General features: G+C 41.1%; 1 protein-coding gene across 3 annotated transcripts; it reads left to right on the plus strand.

Moving 5' to 3' along the window:
- Positions 1 to 478: 478 nt before the first annotated feature.
- On the plus strand, positions 479 to 19,718 carry RB195_002129 (uncharacterized protein; the record flags this gene model as incomplete). 3 transcript variants are annotated; one of them, XM_064199227.1, is made up of 9 exons in its annotated part: positions 479 to 1,153; positions 6,148 to 6,288; positions 6,706 to 6,891; positions 11,866 to 12,033; positions 14,138 to 14,314; positions 14,531 to 14,713; positions 15,059 to 15,312; positions 15,460 to 15,589; positions 19,698 to 19,718. In XM_064199227.1, 9 exons carry the CDS (start codon positions 479 to 481, stop codon positions 19,716 to 19,718), a joined length of 1,935 nt encoding a protein of 644 aa, XP_064055108.1. The 3 variants fall into 3 exon arrangements, with proteins under 3 accessions (XP_064055108.1, XP_064055109.1, XP_064055110.1); XM_064199229.1 differs by having other exon boundaries at positions 6,706 to 6,861; XM_064199228.1 differs by lacking the exon at positions 14,138 to 14,314 and having other exon boundaries at positions 6,706 to 6,861.
- Between the last annotated feature and the right edge of the window lie 1,085 nt (positions 19,719 to 20,803).

The raw sequence follows: 20,803 nt of genomic DNA on the forward strand, positions 1-20,803 counted from the left end.
AATGTGTCTCTTCGTTATGTTGAGGGAGTGCTGCTTGTTTAACTTAAATGAAAAACAACGAAGCTTATGTAGGAAATAGCTGAGTAGCCAAATAAACAGAAAAACGGTAGCGAAATGCAGTGGCGCAAATCTAAAAAAAATCGATTTAATTTGAAAAATATTTGAATATTTGAAAAAATAGCTACCTTTTTTACTCTGAGTTCTGCGCACATATTTTGTGTTTTGGACCCTAAGTTCAAGTTAAGGCGAGCTCGAGATAACTTCACTAACCTTGTGATCCTCGCAAAAAGAAAAATAGGGAGGTTTCAATTGCTTTCTCCACGTTCTCCTCTATGAACTCAACCCTTTATTTAGTTGGACAATGCGGAAACTTGGCTTTTCGTTCGTCATCGCATGTTTGCTGATCGGCGCCGCCGGTTGGTAGAGGTGCGCGCGCTGCCCGGTACTCTTCAAACAACTTAATGGTCAGTGGCGCACGATGACGAACACACGCTTCGTCCTTAACCTTCTCCTCCTAGCCCTCAAGGCTAATCACTTAGTTTCTGCTGCTGTTCAAACTGGTCTATCGCCCCATATTCGTCCCCTATCCTATGACCTCACGGTGAAAATCCCCGTCCTGGAACATTTTCAAGGTTTCACCTCCTCTGTTGTGATCCATTTTAATCTCACCGCGACCACGTCCAATATCACACTTCATTCGAAAAATCTTTACGCTATGAGGAATGTATCCCTGATCTCTTCCCTGAATGCGTTTGAACCGCAACTCAAGAGCATTCGATTCCACACGGATACGGTAGAATTCACATTCAATGAGCAAATGTTCGCTGGACAGTACCTCTTAACCATTGGTGAGTACAACGGTCGTCTCAGCAATGCCTCAACAGGGGTTATTCAAAGAAATCTGACCCTCTTCTCCACGCATCTACAGCCGTATTTTGCTCGAGAGCTTCTTCCATGCGTCGATCATCCATCGGTGAAGGCCGCATTTCGAATTACCGTAGTCCATCGTTCTAACACGATAGCGGAGTCGAACAACATCGCTAACGACGTCTTTGTCGTTGATGCAGAATGGCAAAAGACTGTATTCGCACCGACGCCGTTATTACCTGCGTACTTAATTGCGTTTTCTGTAATGCCGGACACATACAAAGAGGTAAAAATTCGAAGCTCACACTTTCTTCTATTTTATCGTGTCACATTATTGTGCTCCGTATGATTACTGCATCCAGAGATAGTGAATGGGCATACATTTGTAGTTTTTCTGATGACAGCTGCTATTTTGTTGACTGTTTTGTGGAACCACAGAGGGACGCACAATATCTCATGGGTTGGATAGATCTTTGGTTAAAGGTAGCGGAGGCAGCGCGCGTATGGACTCAGGGCATCGGTTCTGTTTTTCTTGCTGGTTGAGATGGAACTGTTTTAAAATTACAGTGAGAATTACAGGAGATTTTGCGACAAAAAATCTGAACTGGATGATTTTCAAGAGTAGGATTTCGAGAACGGCAAGAGCGAAAATCGTGCACGTCTAAGTTGTGCGTGATGTACAATGCAGAAAAGCAGAATATTATCTGAAACAGTCATTAACTATACATGTGTAGTGTGTTCCCGGAAAAACAATTCCGGATAGCAATTATGTAGAGGAGATATTTTGATGCATAAGCAACAAAGTACGCTTAGATACACACAGATAGAGGAATAGAGGCGACAACACCCAGCAGTGCGCGTAATTACACAAGTTGAGGATTTATAGCCGAAAAATCAAAGGAGAAATACGCAGCTTGCGAGAAAAAATTCTGAAGTATTGCTTTCCACTAGGGTTACTTTGTAAATTGGTATTGTCGCTCATCGCCTCCAATCGTTTCCACTACACATACATCGTAAATTATACAAATCACGGCATTATATAAATCAATCATTTTCATGGATCCATCGCTTTCCGAATCACCTAAAGTGATGACCATCGTGATTTCCTAGGATTTCAATTATTTCTATCTCTGGTTGTTCACTAATTGCCTCTTTCAAACCATACTATGCAACGTCAGCGCTGATCACAGCGTTCTATTTTGAAAGAATTTTATCTCTTTTTTCCGTTCTTTCCTCAGAACCACTTATAAATTAGAAAAAAGGCTTCATTTTATTTTGTATTTTGAACATTTACCAATAAATGCTTGCAAAAAACTGAAGGATCACACGAGTAGTTCCACTTGAAGTAACCGAGATAAAAGTTCTGCGAGAACTGCTCCAAAGAAACTAGATGCCACCTCCGTATCTTTTAGTTCACATATTCCGACTCGAATCACATAGTGATGATCAAGATAATAAGGGGGAGATAAGCTCATGTTGTCTATATGCATACGGAACGTACAGCTTGTGGGGATCAGTTCTCGTCTCAATACGCAGTGAAGAAGAATGAGGTATACAAATGGCACAAGCAGCTTTAAAAAAAAAAAACTTTGAGAGAAATGCGGAGGATTTTGAACGAACACACGGTGGACTATCAAGTCTGCAGACACAGAAAACCACTAGTCTCCTGGCATGCACTCAGTCACACCAAAAATGAGCGAAAATCCAGGAAGGGAATGATTTGTGGCCCGTATAATTGCCACGTATGTGAGAATACGAGGGGGCGTGGTCGTGGTCGTGGTCGTGGCATGGTGCTGCGCAGCCGAGGTATGCGTGCGCGGAGGCCGCGCAGTCGCGACGCGGCTGCCTTTGCTGTGATGCCTTATTTGGTTGTTTTTCGGTTTGCGATCGCCACAATATACGGCCACAACATGTGTGCCGTGTGTTCGAATTCACTATGCCAAGTATTTATCATCATCCGTTGAGCGCGACGCGTTATGCAACACATCGAAAATCATGAAAAGCCTGACGATGTGACACAAACAGGAACAAGTCGCAACAACACAACGAAAGTGTGTTTGCGTGACTTTTGCGTCTATAAATACACATCACTGCTGAGGGGCTTCAACTGAAGAATGGAAGGTGGCAACCGCAGAAGTGGTTCTTTGCGCCCGAATGGCTGCAGGTGGCACAACTTTCGTCAGCAACAAATGTTTGTTTGGTTGAACACAACACAACGGGCCACTGGAATTCCGTCCGCATCCCCCCTCCTGCCGGACACGCATCCCTCGTTGAAACGCTGCCCTCCTAGACCAGACGTACCCTCCGGTCGACCGGTGCATAACACGAAAGTAAATGTATTTTAATGTGCACCTTGATTTTTGCGGTCTATCGATTGATTGGAAGAGGCGGAAAATATCACGATGTGCATACTGGATCTCGATGAATGATCGTGATGGAATAAAAATTTTGGTATTGACAAAGGGTTTAGGGCGAGAAATAAGTGCTGGAGTAAGGACATCTACGAAAACTGTTCTTCACTACAAGACAACTTAACAACACTACCGGTTCCGACTTTAGTTTCTTTATCTTTTTTTAAAATGATTCATGAAAATTCCGTTTCACTCTAAGTTTTATCTTATTTTTCAAACCCTTCTGTTTTCCTCTATTTTCATTCTTCAATTCATGCGACAAATTCAATTCAAGTTAATTCTATACACATATGAAAATTTGTTTTATTTAGTGTTTCTGAGTTGCACTTGGAATCTCAACTAAACCCGGGTAATTAGCATAACAGGGAAACTATTTCCGCTTGTAATTGATGAGAGAATTCGCTGAGTGAACTAATTGCAGCAATTTAAATTGACGTTTCAGCAGGCGCTTATACGAAAATTTAGTAACTACAAATGCGAATGATACTAAAAAACACGCAAACTTCATTATTGTCAGACTTCAAAAAGAATTCAAGAAAAGTATTGCAGGGTTTATTGCACACTAATTGAGTATAAAACACGTCTTCTGCGAGAACTAGTCCTCGATACATGTGTTAGTTTTCGTTGTATTCCTATTTCAAAAAGTCGGTTAATTACTATTGGAAGTGACTCTAACTATCCTTTGTTTTGTCATTGTTGGCTGTGCATCCCTCAGTGGTGCTCTCGTCCTAATTGTGTTCATGAGCACTGATAAAGGATAAGGTAAAGGATGAAGTGTCTGGCGTTAATCAATCTGCTTGGGATGCGCCCCCACGTTCACTTCAATTCAGAATCGTTTGAGGTTTACGAACGTGCAACTGGCCTACACAATGACCTGCGGTGGCTAGCCGATATGTGAAGTCAGTGTTTTATTCTCCCAGACGAGTCTGGTACCAATTTATCGACCCCGGAGGGATCGAAGGCTTGGTGAGCACTAGGGCAGATTCGAACCTCCGATCGATCGTGCAGGAAGCGGAACCTCTAACCGCGACACTACAGACGTCCAAAAAAATTGCGAGAATGAAAGAAAGAAGAAAAAGTTAGTGAAACAATGAGGCAAAATATGAAATAATCGATAAGTAGAGAGAAATGAGCGCAGGAAAATTCAACTGTGTAGAGGAATTTAACTACACTACATACGGTGTCGCAAAACAATGGAACGGACACAATTGTATTTATTGTGCTGCAATGAATTACTTTCCATTGTAGCGACAAAAAAAAATGCAGAAATTGATCAGACAGCCTCGCTTTCTCTCCAGACGACAAAAACAAAAACAAAAACAGAAAAACGGGAACAACACCAAAACATCATTGCATTGTTTAGCAAACGACACCGTCATTGCTTATCTAGTCCGTCAAAATGAAAATAACAACTATGTAGAAAAACAACTGTTGTTGTGTCTAATGGTTTTTTTCCTTTAAATTAATCATTCATTGGGGACATCTTTTGTGAAAAAGTAATAATAATGTTTTGAAAGTAATTTTCGTTAAATCGAGTATACGGTTGTATAAAATCCACTTCTTTTAGAAGATAAGATTGGTGAACTTTCAAAGCAACGAAGCTAAGGAGACTTGAACTGTTTTATTTTGACATGCTGTTTTGCAGAAAGTTTATTTGTTTTTTCCCTTAATACAGTCATTCTCTCACTCTCTTCGTTCATTTTAGAAATGAAGAGAATGAGCAATGTGCGATTTTAGAAATCTTCAGCGGAAAGAACTACAACTACTTTCCCATTTTTTCATAAATGCTGGACTGGAATACCTGCGTTTGCTGAAAACCAACAAATTCCGCCGAGATCCTGGTTGGATTTGTCACGATTCATGCAGCAAAAAATTTCAACAACAAACACTTTTGCATTTTCTCAGTTGTACTGGTTATTTTGTAATGATTTGATGATCGATCGCTATGTTAGCGATTGCTAGTTCTTCCTCAGCATTGATTTTGTTGTTGATTGGTTGGCAATACATGAAAGCTCCGCCCCAATCCCCCTATTCGACGATCAGATTTGAACATTTCTGCGTTTAAAAATGAGGGAATAATTTTAACTGATCCGCCCAAACACTAGGAAACTAGGGTGCATGCGACTGCACGTGAAATTAAATATAAGATATTGATCGATACCAGCTAAAGCTAAGCCAACGTCACTTGCAACAATATCGATTATTCATTGCGTTCGCTGACAGGTTTCTCTATGAGACCACAAGGATCCCAAATAAAAAGTTAGTGGGCTGGTGAGTTAGTTACGTTAAGAGGGTAGCCCAACCGTGGAAAAAACAAAAGCGTTTCGAGTTTTCTTCTTTTTCCTTTCTTGAGAGCGAGTGCCGCACGGATTCGCCGCAACTTTCGTCCGGTTACGTACACACGTGTATCCAGTCTATTCAGTGTTTCGAGCATAACAATCAGCAACTTCTACGACGCAACCAGAAATCGCCTAACTGGGGATACATTATCCTCACTAGATTGTAACTAAACCAATCGCCGCGGGCCTGGCGCGTCTGTGGCGTTGCGATACATCTGCGTCAAGAATGCTGTGGACAAGAACCACACATTATTGTACTGATGTTTACGTCAAATGAAAACGATTAGTTTCTAGTTGTTGAGGAAAAGCAAGCATCAAGGGGAGAGGACTAAGTGTTAGATTTTCGGATTTGCACAAAAGTGAAGCCGACGACCTGGAACTGGGTGCAACATATTATCAATTATCTAACCTTTTTTATTTTTTCAGGATCCATGGAAGTTTCTAAAAAAGGTGAAACCCACATTTACAAGAAATTCTGTCGTTCCAAAAGGTGGTCCAATTTAATGATACTTCAAAAATCATTCTTTCAGATCATTCGACAAACATCGTTTGGGGTAACGGTACGCGTTCATGCAACATCGCAAAGTGTCGCCCTTCGTGTTCTTAACGTCGCCGTGGCCTCATTCGAACTACTTGGCAGTATTATGGTTATACCACTACCATTGAACAAGGTATAGAGATCATTTATGTAGTGTTTAGGTAAAAGCGGCGATCGATAGCGAGCGAAAACGAGTGATATGCAAATGTTGACACTAAAGCAAAGGTTATAAGAGGGTCTTCAATCAGATTTGATTTGACCGTCATATAAAATGGAGGTGTACTATTCCGCAAATTTCTGGGGCATCAAGAAGGAGTAAACGAACTATAGACAAGTAGCCAGTGATTCACCTTTGGGAGGCGGGCATGAGCGACAGATGCCAACATGGGTCATCTGTCGAACTTGACTAAAAAATTATAAATCCAGAGTCTACTACACGTTATCCAAAGAGAGAAGACACTGAATGGAAATGAGAAAAAAAAGAGAAAGATTAGATATGAATATGTACAAGCGAGCTGCTACCGTGGGCGACAGTTACGTTTTCATTCAGGTCGACTTCATACTTTTGCCAGATTACGATGGTGGTATGGAAAATTGGGGTCACATACTGTTGTCAGAAAACCTGGCCACCTATGGAGATGATGCCCATCTCACTTACGTGATCGCCCATGAACTCGCTCATCATTGGATTGGCAACAAAGCGACGGTGGACAGGTGGAGATGGATTTGCCTACAGGTATAGCGACTGTTTATCTTCTCTAACAAATTCAGTAATGGATAGCAAATCCTTAACGTACTGAGGAAGTTTCAGAACGATTTTATGTTTGGCTCGCCCAGTAAGCATTCACATTTTGACTTTTACTGGACTAGTTGCAAATATCTATCAAATGAGAAAATAAAGTCGAAGTAATTCAAAATATCATGGTAGCGCTTTTGTCCGCGAAAGGACCTTACTACTATTTAGAAGTTATTGTTGTCCCTTTGACTTTGCGATCTTAGTCAGATTAGCACAACTACTATATTGTTGCAAATAACTCTATTTTCTGGAATTGCAAAACATCTGCTGTGCAACGACGATGCATGGTCATTTCTGTAATTGCAGAAACTGAAAAATGTACGATTTTACTGTCAACACTTATCATTGAGAGATAAGGCGCTCAGCAAAAGTCCGTAATTACGGCGCATCATGCAGATGCCGATGTCTTCAGGAACGAAAACATCCGCATCTAAATCTGCTTGTTGTTAACAATGATCTACGATCATCTTGAATACGATTTCCGCATGTGCTTGACTACAGGCACAAGTTATTTACTCAACAAGCGAAGTAGCAGAAAGCATTTCCAGGTACTAGCCGTGCGTAATACAATGGCACGGTTACTTTTGTCTCATTTTGCCACCTTACCCCTTGGTCCACTGATGTGTTCCATCGACACTGAATTATCGTGCATTGACGGTGATGTTGAGCTGAACGAGTCAAGTAAACATGTTTTGCGAACGACATTTATGGATTCATTGGAGAAGCGAGGAAGGTGAAAGTGTCTACTTTACTGAAAGGGCACTGAAAACGATCCCACAAGATCAGTCCAATGGCTTTGGTCGTCACCGTTGGGCTGATTCCACTCGCTCTCTTTCTTCCGAATAGGAATCTTCCAGAAGCTACGAAAATACGAACACTTTCAGCACAGCTTTGAGATTTTAGAGTATTTAGGTTACGGTTTTAGTTGGGAGGTTTTGAAAATTATAGAACTTTGTCGCAACAATGATCCCTACATTTCTACTAGATTTTCAACCAAAGAAAAAACCAACAATGCCACATCTTCCGGGCCGTTTTTTAGGCAATTGAGAAGAAATGGACAGAATCACCTCTCTCTCCATAATCTGCTATCCCGTATACGAATACTCCAGTACTGAAATCCGTACCACCTCAGATTCGTGGGATGATGCGTTTAAAGGCAGCATACCGAATAGGAGGTGGTGCTTTTAAACCTTGGTACAGTGGGTTCAAAATAATACCAAGTTCATAAACGAACACAAACGCCTGCGCTCGAAGAGGCGCCGCTGGAATCGAGGCGAGACCCTCGCTGGTATCACTCATCGCAGCAGGTCGCAGAATGCACGGAGCTTCGCGTCCTTTTGACCCGACTATAATCACAATTTTTCTCCGAGAATACGTAACTACTGGAGAGCGTCCGACATCGTCAAAGAAAAGAAGGCGAATTTCACTTTCAAACTTACTTTCTTTACAAGTTTAAACAATGCATCAAATTAATATTTCACTAGGTTATATGTTTCTTGCAAATTCAATCGAAAATCTGCGTTTTTTCTTGAACACAAAATGAAGGCAATATTTTAGCCAAGTGGTGGAGATTTCAGTACACCAAAGTGATTAGACCCAAAGTAAATGCCGACTTTGCGCCCGCGTCTGCATAGGCGTTCTGCTGCGTTCGAAATTGCGTGGTGGGACCTCTTTTCATCCTTCCACTCCGCTTCAGGTGGTTTAAATCCATTTTGATGTTGTTAAGTACAAGGAAAAACGGTCTAAGTACCCGAGTCTTCAAGGAGGCCCTCAGGCTCACTCCCTACCTAGTCCACGTTCTTAACCTATAGGGAATTTGTCTGTATGGTACTCAGGTGGTGTTCGTTCCGGCCATCCATCCGACAAGCAATGCCTACTTCGTTTTGCCTTGTTTTCTTCTCCCTTTAGAATGACATCTACAACGACTTCTCATTTGGCGAGTAAATTGTTATCGTTTTTCGGCGCGTGACCATTCATTATGACTCATTTTTGAGTCATTACTCTCACCTACAGGGAAGATTATCATTTGGCATTTCATACTAAGACACCTGGTTTTTAGAACAGAAGGATTCAAAAGCACATCGGTAGATATAGAGTATTAGAAGCGGTGTGAGGAGAAACTCAAAAAGTTCCTGGATTTCGAGATCGTTGCGGATCTCACTCCTGCAACTTGCAATCTCTAGTTCATTCGTGCAACACCAGTTCAACGTTTAGCTTTTGTATTTCCGTTAGCTGAATGAATAACGGCAGCCAAGGTAGCGGTCTCCGAATTGCTAGTCTGGATCGCTTGTGCGTATATACATTTGTCCTAATTCCATGTATTCATAGCTATCGCTAACTTCACAGCTCCTAGTTCTATTCGACATCGGATGCCCTTTTTGTGTATGTGATGTGTTTGTGCGCGAACGTTGTTTTGTTGTGTGTACGTCTGCGTCTCCTATTTTTACGACGAGGATGACATCTGTAGCTCCGCCTAACTCGCTCCTCGCCATCAGCGCTCCATCAGCTCGGCCGCGATTTTCGATGTCCAGCCGACATCGACGTCGCCGAGTTCCGCGTCTGCGTTGCCTCGTGTGCGTCGTGTGTTGTCTGTTTTTCGATGCTGTTTTCTTGTTTTCGTCAATGGCACATACATCGCAATCGCCGCAACTTGAACCGGCGACGCTGTCACGTGCCGCGATGGTGAGAGAAGCAAAGTGAGGGATCGACTGGAGGTACTATTTGGGACTGGCAAAGGTAAAGGTTCGAGATCACACAAAACCTCAAAGAGCAGCTTTTGATGTTCTGCTCATCTCGGTAGTCGTGGTGGAAAGACTAACCACAACTTCCACCACCCTTCCACAGACTAATAACTTACACGTGAAGCGTTCTTCTTTTCTCATTCCTCAGCTTTAAGTGGTACCTTCTGGACAGACGTTTTCAGTTCATGAAACTGGAGACGTCTGTCCAGGTTGGTGGTTCGACCTGCAACTGTCCTTGGCGATGGAGATCACATCTACATCAATCATTCACATGCTAATATTGTTCTCATCGAATTACTACCTCCCATTGCTCCAAATAAATCTTGAGTGGTCTGGGTGCCCTATTAAGAATCAGGAGGATTGTAGGAGAATATCCATTCTAATATTTCATATGGGATGTTTCAACGATTTTCGTTGTTGTAAGTCTTTTTGGGACAACTAGGTGAGAGGAAGAGCTATCGTTGTTATATTATATAATCGGAATAGGAGTACAAAATAAGCAAAAGTTTTTTTGAGAACAAATACGGAAATTGTCGTAGAGGTTCCGGAATGTTGGAGATAACGGAAAAGCTTGCCTGTGACCCGTTGAAGAACGATTCATCTTGCGATCAGTCGCGTCTTCCAACTTTTGCCATTTTGACTTACAGGTTCGAGGTAACGCGGTCCCTATACCCAGAACTAAAGGAAAACTTATGAAGTAACGAAATTTTTTTCAGAAGTTTACTAAACTTCTGAAAAAAAAAATTGAATAAAATAAATAAATATTTAAATAAATTGAACAGATATCAGTCTACTTGAACGCGACAATGACTGACATATTGTTCTTTGAACAATTTAACATGAAATGAAGTTTTGAGATAAGTAGGAGCTACGGAAATCCTAGGTCTTCGATTTTTTACGTTTTTGCACAGTTCAACCGCTTATCATTCCACGGAGAGTTTGATGAACATGGAAATAAGAGCGCTACTTCCATATTTTTACATTTCATTTAAGTAACTTGTAAAGTAATTTGAGTTTAGCGTTCACCGCAAAAATTTATGGAGAGTGGGGAACAGTTGCTCAACAAATCTATGAAAAAGGGAAAGGATGCTTCATAAGGAACCGTGCAGAGAAGATATGAGATCTGATCAATACAAGCGGTGGATTATGGCGGAAATGTGTGCACGGCAATTTTTTGGCGAGTAGGCGGTTGATCATAGAGAATGCTACGTCTTTGCTCTACAGATTTTAACGAGCTTTTTCCAGAGAAAACGAGGCTTTCACTGGAAAATAGATCATCCAAAGATCAGAAGCACAATTATCTGGACACTCATTTTGTGTAAATCTACCAAAAGAAGCTGTTGCATCGAAGTACGAAGAGAACTTAATATTTCCCAATTTGAAGAAATAGCATAGCTGGGATGAGTGATGCGCTGAAAAGTTCAAGGGCGAAGTGGGTGCGCCACGGTTCCCGAAACAGCGTAGATATAGTCGGCATACGATGTGAAGCCTGGTGGTGTTGCGTAATTGGCTGCGCTCGAAGCGGCGAAGTGAAATCCTTAGTCATATCTGTTGTTCGATTGGAGCTAGCGAGCGTCCCACATCGAAAGTAACTGCTTCCGCACCATAGTTGGATCATTTTGACCCGACTGTGTCACGTGTCTGCATCTATCATTCCAAGACACTGAAATAAAAGTTTTGATTGTCAAAACTCTGTTCTGTGCACAATTTGGTTGCGCTATTTTGCATATCCGCAAATCCGACTTGAGTAAACTGTAAAGGGTCTGGCGTTAATCAGTCCGCTTGGGATGCTCCACGACGTTCACTTCAATTCAGAGTCGCTTGAAGTTTACGAACGTGCCTATACCATGACTTGCGGTGGTTTGCCGATGTGTCAAGTCACCGTTTTTATCCTCCCAGACAAGTTTGGTACTAATTTATCGACCTCGGAGGGATCAAAGGCTCGGTGGGCACTAGAGCGGATTCGAAACTCCGATCGATCGTTCAAGCATCGGGACCTCTAACCGACTGCGCTATGCCCGTTCCTTAGTATTCTCGGCGAAGCAACAAGTCGTATTTGTACTTATCATTGATCGATCGCAGACGATTTTTACAATAAAACAGCAGAGAGGTTTAATGGAGACTTGCTATGTTATCATCATAATGTTTTTCTATCCGTTTAAAATCTTTTTAGGAAGACCTCACCGACTACATCTCTTACAAGGTTGCCGCCGCTGTGTTAGATCACGACTCGAGATGGGAACGATTTATGCTGTCAAAATACGTCGCCATTCAGCTTACAGAGGATTTCTTCGCTCCGAGACACTCGCTGGTTATGCCAGACAATATCACACGCAACATTGTGAGTATTTCATATTTCTTAAAAGAAAACATGTGAAAGGTTTCAATGCAGTGTTTCTACTGATTCATCAAGGTTCGGATTCTTTGTTAGGTTTGGAGTGGAAGTGGTTGGGTTTCTGTGTCACTTTTTCTCCTGATGCCACTGACAGTTACGTACTGTGTAAGACACTTTATAAAGTAGGGCATCCACCATTTTTTCGCTTGCAGTCCCACATTGAAAATTTTGTAGCTTCATAGGTTCTCTTCTTTCCCTAATCTCAGCCATTATATACGCCATTATGTTGTCGTAGTTTCTTAATCATTGTGAACATGGTTAGTTAACATGGATAGCATCTTACGAATCCATAGAGATTGACAACGATGCATCATTCATTCTTAGCATTCTTCGCTTTTTCTTGCACCATTCTTCGCTGCAGTTCTCGTTGGTCCCACCTCAATTCCTACCGCTCTCTAAGGCACAGCTTCGACCGCACTCGCCAACCCAACTGCACCGTGCTTCATGTCGTTTTGACGCTACTACACAGACACGTGACTAGAGGAAAGGATAGTTTATTTGGTGACTAATCGTTAAAGATTTGAGCGCATCAGAAAATGTTGCTTTTCCAAAGTTGGGACCTTTCCGTTGTATTCCGAGCATTTTTATTTTCCATTTATTTTTTTCATTTTTTTGCGACGGCTTCCATTGAAACGCGTCACCCTTGTGCACGCGCCGCATCAAGCGAGCTTTCGAGGATTAATAAGGTCCCGTTACCAGTCTATTTAAGTTGAACTAATGAATAGACTGCTGAGGGGGACGGAACGTGTTCGTAAAGGCCCATTCTAACGCACCTCATAGGAAATAAAGCGATTCCCATGCCTTTTCTTAGGACAATCACAGAGAGATGAGAGGAACCACGTGGTTTTCCGCGATTAACAACACCGTATAGAAGCCATCCATGAGAAATCCATATCACATCAGATTTATGGTATGCTGCCTTTAATCCTATACCATCAAAATTGTTCTCCGAAGAATTGCACTGCTGTAACTAAGATGAAACGAAAAATTAGCTGAACGTAGACTTTCTGACATCTGCTAAAGTCTCTATTTTTGCACCCGACACATTCTCTCCTGATAATCACATGCATCATGTTTGTGTCTTGTCGAGTATGCTGTGTTTATGTGTACGTTTTGGCCTCCTGAGACCTTGCTGATTGACTAGCAACACTGCAAAATATCGACATTCACATATTTGCCAACAATGCTTTGTTCCATTTGACGCTGTCGGTGTTCGGCAGCAGCTCTATGTAAACAGCGTGTACATTTCAATTGTTCCTTGTGGAAAAGCATCTGATCGGGTGCGTATCGTTAGGTACCCGCAGCCGATTATCTGCAGCCGGGTAAGTGCCTGCAGAAGAGGCTGTCGGGAGGCCAGAGCAGGCATATCTTGGACTACCTGTGATCACTAAGCCACGCCCATCCATCACCACATCACTGATGGTCAAGAGCAATGTTTGTATTGCAATTACGTGATAGAGTTGTCTTCTACGAAGGTTGAAAGAACAAAAAAGCGAAAACTTAGCAACGTAGAAAATGGAAGAAAACGTAGGAAATGAAGATGCTAAAAATGAAGCAAAAACGTAGGAAATTTGTACAATAACAAAACAACATCAGAAAACATAAATGAAGCTGACTATGTTCCAAAATAAAAGTTAACAAGGAAAAAAAGCGCGTAAGAACGAGAACCGGGAAGGCGAAGAAAATTTTTGGTTTAAAAAAGTAAAGCAAATGTTGCAACAAATGCAAACATAGCTAACTGAAAATTGAAAACGTTCCAAAATCCGAGAACCTGGTTTTTGAAAAATGTAGAGGTGTGATTGAAAAAACTGTATAGAAGATATGAATGTAGATTTGTGTTTATACAGACTATTAAATCCTTGTAAGATACTACAGTAGTTTGTGAAATTTCGATTTTTTCGCTTTAAGCAAGTAAAACGTACAATTATTTCCTGTTTCTGGTATCTCGTGTGCAGTCGTTCGATATATCTTTATACGTAAACGATCGATACTCCATACGGAAGCAATAGCAATGATACCGTGCCCCTGCGAGGCATGTTTCGCACCTCAGACGATGAGAGCCGCTGATGAAGGATGTGATGGGCGGGGCATGAGGCAAACGCAGCGCAGTGCTCTGCTGACGCTGCGCAGCGCAATTAACGATCGCCGTCGCCAGTCGTTTTCCCTAATGATCGCCTGTCGCGGCGGCTGCGGGTACCTAGCGACCGCCCCCACCCCATCTGATCATGTATGTTTTTGTTGGTCGCTTTCGATGTCGATGGTGTTTACAAGAAATATTAGACAATATTAGAAATGTGAAATATTAGAAAAAAAGAAGACAAAAACGCTGAAAAATTAATGTGGAGAGGAGGCTCTAAAATGGCAAAATAACACGAAGAAACGTCAGAAAGAAGTCTTCAGTCGTTAATTAACGTCAGAAAGTTCATGGATTTCATTCCTCCAGATCTCTTCCCATTGCTATCTCAAAGGAGTGGTGCTACTAGAGAGTATTGAAACAGTAGTCGGAGAAGATTTTATACTATCCGCTATTCGAAATCTTGTGGCGACAAGGAATTCGTTCGATTTGAGCAGTTTTTTGTTGTATTTCAAGGATGTGCCGGTTGACAGGAATATCTCGTTGGCACAGGTATGCTTTTATCCTTTCAACTTTGATGTAAAGAAATCACACTGATCGTTTGCATCTTGTACTTGTACATACTAAATGAAAATCGCAGGCACTTATGTTCAATCGATAGTTGATTGTGTTGCACTGTCGATTGGGGAAGAAATCGTAAATTAGGAAAAGTGCCACAAGTGAAGAAACTGCTGCATTTGTGCTGACTTCACGGTCTCCGCTTTCTCTCCATTTTTCTCCTCCAGATTAGGGGTAGAAAAGTAACAAAAGGACTGTTAAAAAACCCTTGCGAATTGAATCGTTCTTCGTCTTTGTTTTTCCTGATGTAGAGCGTTCTTGTAATCATCATTGTTCCAGGTCTATGAATACTGGTTCATCACGGGAGGTTTCCCGGCCTTGAAGGTGTCGAACACGGCGCTCAGCTTTGAACTTCAACAGTTTAGCGCTGAACTATGGCCACTACGATTATCTTCTAAACAAGGACTTCCTCCTTTTCTTTTTGCGCAGATGCTAACAATGCCACCGAAAGACTCTGAAGTTTTCGTTAATCTGAACTTCAGTTCATTTTTCAGAGTGAACTATGATACTACTACTTGGCTCACTATTTTCGGGTTCGTTCAACTCCTTATCGTTCGTCTTTGACTCTCTAAATTTTCACTTTAACTCAATTTTGAGTTTTAATCCTCTTCCTTTTTGCATAAGTTAATGTATTTCCTTGGATGTCTTGTCTTGCAAATGTCTATGTATGTTATATTTAGTCAAATAGGCGAACATCCTGATCGCTTCTCAGCTGTGGGAAGAGCGCAATTAGTCTCCGATTTCTGCTATTTCTACGCGCACGACCAAGTGGATCATGGTGCGGCACTCAAAGAGGTCGTAGTTGATATGGTAAGCGCCTATGTTTTCAATTAGAAAAACTTTCCAATGCTTCTTTCCGATGCATTCACAAGTTTCTAGTTTTTTGTGTGTTGGTGAAATTTCAAATTTCCTTAACTCATCAAACCGTCACATTAACGAAGAAACCTTTGATGCTTGGTTTAGCTAGATTGCTTGAGCCGTGTGCCAGGGCTACTTCTGGGATCTTATTTTGTATTTTATATTGTATGGTTTGTCAAGTGCTTGTAGCAAGAGTATGAACATGGATATTCATCATTTGTGGGTAGCAGTTTAAATGAAATAAATGAGTTAAAGGTACAACATCGCTACTAACTTATGTCCCAGAATCCGTCGCAAACCGTCGGAATTCTTGGAAGTGGTCAAAATTAAATTTTGAAAGTACCATTCGAAAGTAAATGAGCTGCTGATTTCAAATGTACTTCGAGAATTTACTTTTGACAAATGTGTGGCCTGAAAACGGGCAAAGTTTCCTCAAGCCCCGTTGATTACTTTCACACCTCCGCAATCCTGCCATTGACATATCCCGCGGATACATCTCCATGAAAGGAAGGGGTGTTCATAGGATTTCCGCTTAATTCTCGAAATCGGACAAAATGTTTATTACATCCGTAATCAGGAGGTTATTTAGAGCATTTTGGTACCCCACATCATATGTTGGTTCGAAATTTCCATTCTCTTCAGAAATTCACGAAAGTGCTCCATCGAAGATTAATAAAAAGCCATACTTTCCAAGCTGTGAAAAATCTCCTCGGAAATTTTTCAGCAAACAACTTCTTGACAATAGTTTATATTGTAAGCTTCTAGCTTTGAAAATGTCTAGTTTTTCCAGTGTCAAACTTACAACATTACTCTATTTCGTTATTTGGTCCAATTTTTGAACAGCTGTCAATAGCTTAGAATGAACGCTTAAGTCTCGCGATTTGGTACTTGCCTAAAACCCTTCTTCCTTTACGAGAAGTGAATTAGGCGCTAACATTGGATGACAGCTGGTTCTGGTTTTCGAGTGACCAAATTGGGGAAATTTTCGTCTGTTTTCACAAAACAGAACTTTTTGCAGCCTCTATGAATTCTTTCAGTACCTCAAATAGCCAGTTCTTCTCACAAAAGACGCTCTTTCGAATGATGTTGAAATCACTTTTATTTACAAACTTCCAAATATCAACACTGACTCCGCCCTCTTATAGAGCAGGCGATATTCTATAGCTGGAATGGTTACCGCGGCCCGGCATGGTCTGCCAGGCATCTCACACCTTCGATAGATGACTACTCTGGCGATTTGGCGTTACAGAGACAATTATGTTTGAACATAAATGAACAGTAACAACAATTCTACACAGTTCTTATTTCTAAAAACAGCAGTGATAATTTAAAACGGCTAGGAAGGAAAATGACTTACGAAACTAAACCAAAAAACAAAAAGAAAAGGAGAGGGAAGAAAAGGAAGAAGTGAATATTATTCGAATTGAACTGCAAGACACGAAAAATTCAAAAATTTAAAAAGTTCCGATTTTTTCCTCCATAAAACGTCTTAATTTGTTACATGTCTGTCTTTTTCAGGAGGTCTGTTTCGTTTGTTTGTATTTCTTTCCGAAAGCTTGTGAAATTGAAGTAGCTGTGTGGTTCCGATGACTAAGAACTGTGTAGAATTGTTGTTATTGTTCATTTATGTTCAAACATGATTGTCTCTGTGACGCCGAATCGCCAGAGGAGTCACCTATCGAAGGTGTGAGATGCCTGGCAGACCATGCCGGGCCGCGATAACCATTCCAGCTATAGAATATCGCCTGCTCTATAAGAGGGCGGAGTCAGTGTTGATATTTGGAAGTTTGTAAATAAAAGTGATTTCAACATCATTCGAAAGAGCGTCTTTTGTGAGAAGAACTGGCTATTTGAGGTACTGAAAGAATTCATAGAGGCTGCAAAAAGTTCTGTTTTGTGAAAACAGACGAAAATTTCCCCAATTTGGTCACTCGAAAACCAGAACCAGCTGTCATCCAATGTTAGCGCCTAATTCACTTCTCGTAAAGGAAGAAGGGTTTTAGGCAAGTACCAAATCGCGAGACTTAAGCGTTCATTCTAAGCTATTGACAGCTGTTCAAAAATTGGACCAAATAACGAAATAGAGTAATGTTGTAAGTTTGACACTGGAAAAACTAGACATTTTCAAAGCTAGAAGCTTACAATATAAACTATTGTCAAGAAGTTGTTTGCTGAAAAATTTCCGAGGAGATTTTTCACAGCTTGGAAAGTATGGCTTTTTATTAATCTTCGATGGAGCACTTTCGTGAATTTCTGAAGAGAATGGAAATTTCGAACCAACATATGATGTGGGGTACCAAAATGCTCTAAATAACCTCCTGATTACGGATGTAATAAACATTTTGTCCGATTTCGAGAATTAAGCGGAAATCCTATGAACACCCCTTCCTTTCATGGAGATGTATCCGCGGGATATGTCAATGGCAGGATTGCGGAGGTGTGAAAGTAATCAACGGGGCTTGAGGAAACTTTGCCCGTTTTCAGGCCACACATTTGTCAAAAGTAAATTCTCGAAGTACATTTGAAATCAGCAGCTCATTTACTTTCGAATGGTACTTTCAAAATTTAATTTTGACCACTTCCAAGAATTCCGACGGTTTGCGACGGATTCTGGGACATAAGTTAGTAGCGATGTTGTACCTTATCAGAAAATTGATGATGTGCGGATTTCTCAAAGAGTGGATTGGGACAAAGGTGTAGACCAAGCGTGGTCAGGCTCAATTCCCTTTGGTAATCAGGAAAAGGGTGTGTGGAAGAGCCTTGTGTGACCCGTCTCTCCTACGATGCAAGTGATCAAGGTCTTCTTTACTTGACTCAGCTCGCACCCAAAACACGCACCCAGTTGAAGTATAGTTTTGAATTAGCTTTCTGAGAAGTGGGGAGCTTTCTATAGAAAAAAGCAAACTGATAGGTATTTTGAGACACTCTCAAATAAAACAAATAGGAACTAAGAGAAGATTTCACTTCAGTTCATTTTCAGGTCTACCGCAACTCCGAATACTTTGAGCTGTGCGATTGGCATCTCTTCTGGTGTCATTCCACAATACCCGCTACATTTTCACAATTGCTAAAGCGATTAGCGCTTGGGGTCACTCGACTTTTCGACACCGATGCCGCCTTTGGATGTCGTACAGGACAGGCTGCGAGAAGTCTTAATGCTATTTGTGATAGCGTCTTCGGAGCAAAATGTATCTGAAGTGGAACCACTCGATATTTCTAATTAATTTTCTTCTTTTCTTCGGCACTTCTTACATTATGTGAACATTGACGCTTGTATTACAGTAACTACTTTAACTGTACGACCGCTAGACGCATTTGAATGAGGGTCAGACAATGCCTCGAGTCCAGAGAGTCAGGAGAAGGGATCACAAAACTGCAGTGATTGCGTCACGGTCGTTCGGGTCAACATAAGGCGCGGAGCACACCGCAACAAGAGAGATTTGGAAATTTTAATTTGTTGGCTTTCCGCTCTTAATAATTGTTACTTCTCAGTTGCCCATAAATCAAACCAGCGCAGTGAACTCGTGGAAGTTCATTTCAATGGTTCGACGATTGTTCGAATTTTTCGACGACGACGCATTTGAAGCGCGCACACCTGCGATTGTTTCGAGAATTGTCGATGACCTGCGCATGAAAGATCAATTCCCGGTCCTACAAACAATCAATTACATGACTTATCCAACTTTTTCAAGCTGCCAAATAACCGCTGTTATTTGCTTTTAAATGCAGCAATTTCTGTTGTTGCTACCGCCATTGGCTCTACGAGGATCAACAGTTGGATCAAAAACTCCTGATCCTCGTACTGCCCTCAGTTGCCGAGCAAATACGCTATGTGAATCTCTTATATGTCTTACTTGGTAATTGGACGTCCCACAACGAAGAGGTCTCTGAAATATCCGCATAAGGTACACATTTAGCGGCGTAATACGGGACCTAGTAGTTTATAGCAGATTATATAAGCGCCATGAATGTCAACGTTATTGTGTCATTCAATTTGTTTCGATTTTTCTTCAGTGAAAGATCCATTTAAAGACAAGATTTGTGCAAATTTATGGTTCAGGAAATTCTCGCTTCTTTGTGACCAGCTGCCGAGAAGCATCAAAGTCAGCATGCTAAGCCAAACTAGTATTATAGTTGAGTCAAAACGACATGAAGCACGAGTGTAGTAGTTACACGAGCGTTTGCGCTGGAGCAGGGAGGTTTCTAACCTCGACAATTTGCCAAAGTGACTTGAAGTGACGACATCCGGATCTATATTGGCCGAATTTTCTTTGCTTGTTTTCACTCTTTTTGCTTTTTTTTCCTGATCTTTCGTCTTTTATGCTTCTTCTTTTCGTATTTTTGGCATATTTGCTGTATCTCCATTTGTTTTGTAGGTCTATATTGTATCTGTATTGCTCTTAAGTTATTGTATTGGGTTTTGTTCAAGTATTCAGTTTCACGTTAATGTTCTTTTTTGTTTGTAAGACAGGGTACGCGAAGAGACAAAAAAAGAACATTAACATAGAAATAAATACAGTTTTGAACCAAATTTCAAAACCAAAACATTGATAAAAACAATATAATAACTTAAGAACGATACCGATACAACATAGATCTACATAACAGAAGCAAATACAGCGAACGTAACAAAAATACGAAAGAAGAGATTTAAAAGACGAAAAAAAACAAGGAAAAGAGAAAGAATGAAAACAAACAAAAACAATGTCGATGCGGATGACGTCACTCACGACACTTTTGCAGATTCCCAAGCAGACCTCTCCAATCGCTCGCAGGACTCGAGCGACCGCTCGCGTAACTACGCTGGCGCTTCACATCGTTTTGACCCGACGTCACTCAGAGGTGTCACCTACCATCTCTTTGCTTCTCTGTGGAAAATGTCTTCGCTCATTCTTCTCTTACTAATTGATTGCTCTCTCGAGTCACCATCGATTTCTACAGTAAACTTAAAGTAGTTGCGTTAAGTGAAGTGACTTTGAGGCTTTCTTTGCAATGCATATTTTCAAACATGAAGCATTAGCACTCTTAATTTATTTCTTCCATATATTATGCTCTTTATGTTTCCGCAATACAAACGTAGCTTCACGCTCACGTTCATGAGATTTAAACAGCACTGTTCCATTATTCCTACACATTTTCGTTATTGTCACGATGTCTCCTGTTTTG

Source organism: Necator americanus, chromosome IV (genome assembly GCF_031761385.1).
Source record: "Necator americanus strain Aroian chromosome IV, whole genome shotgun sequence".
Lineage (NCBI taxonomy): Eukaryota > Metazoa > Nematoda > Chromadorea > Rhabditida > Ancylostomatidae > Necator > Necator americanus.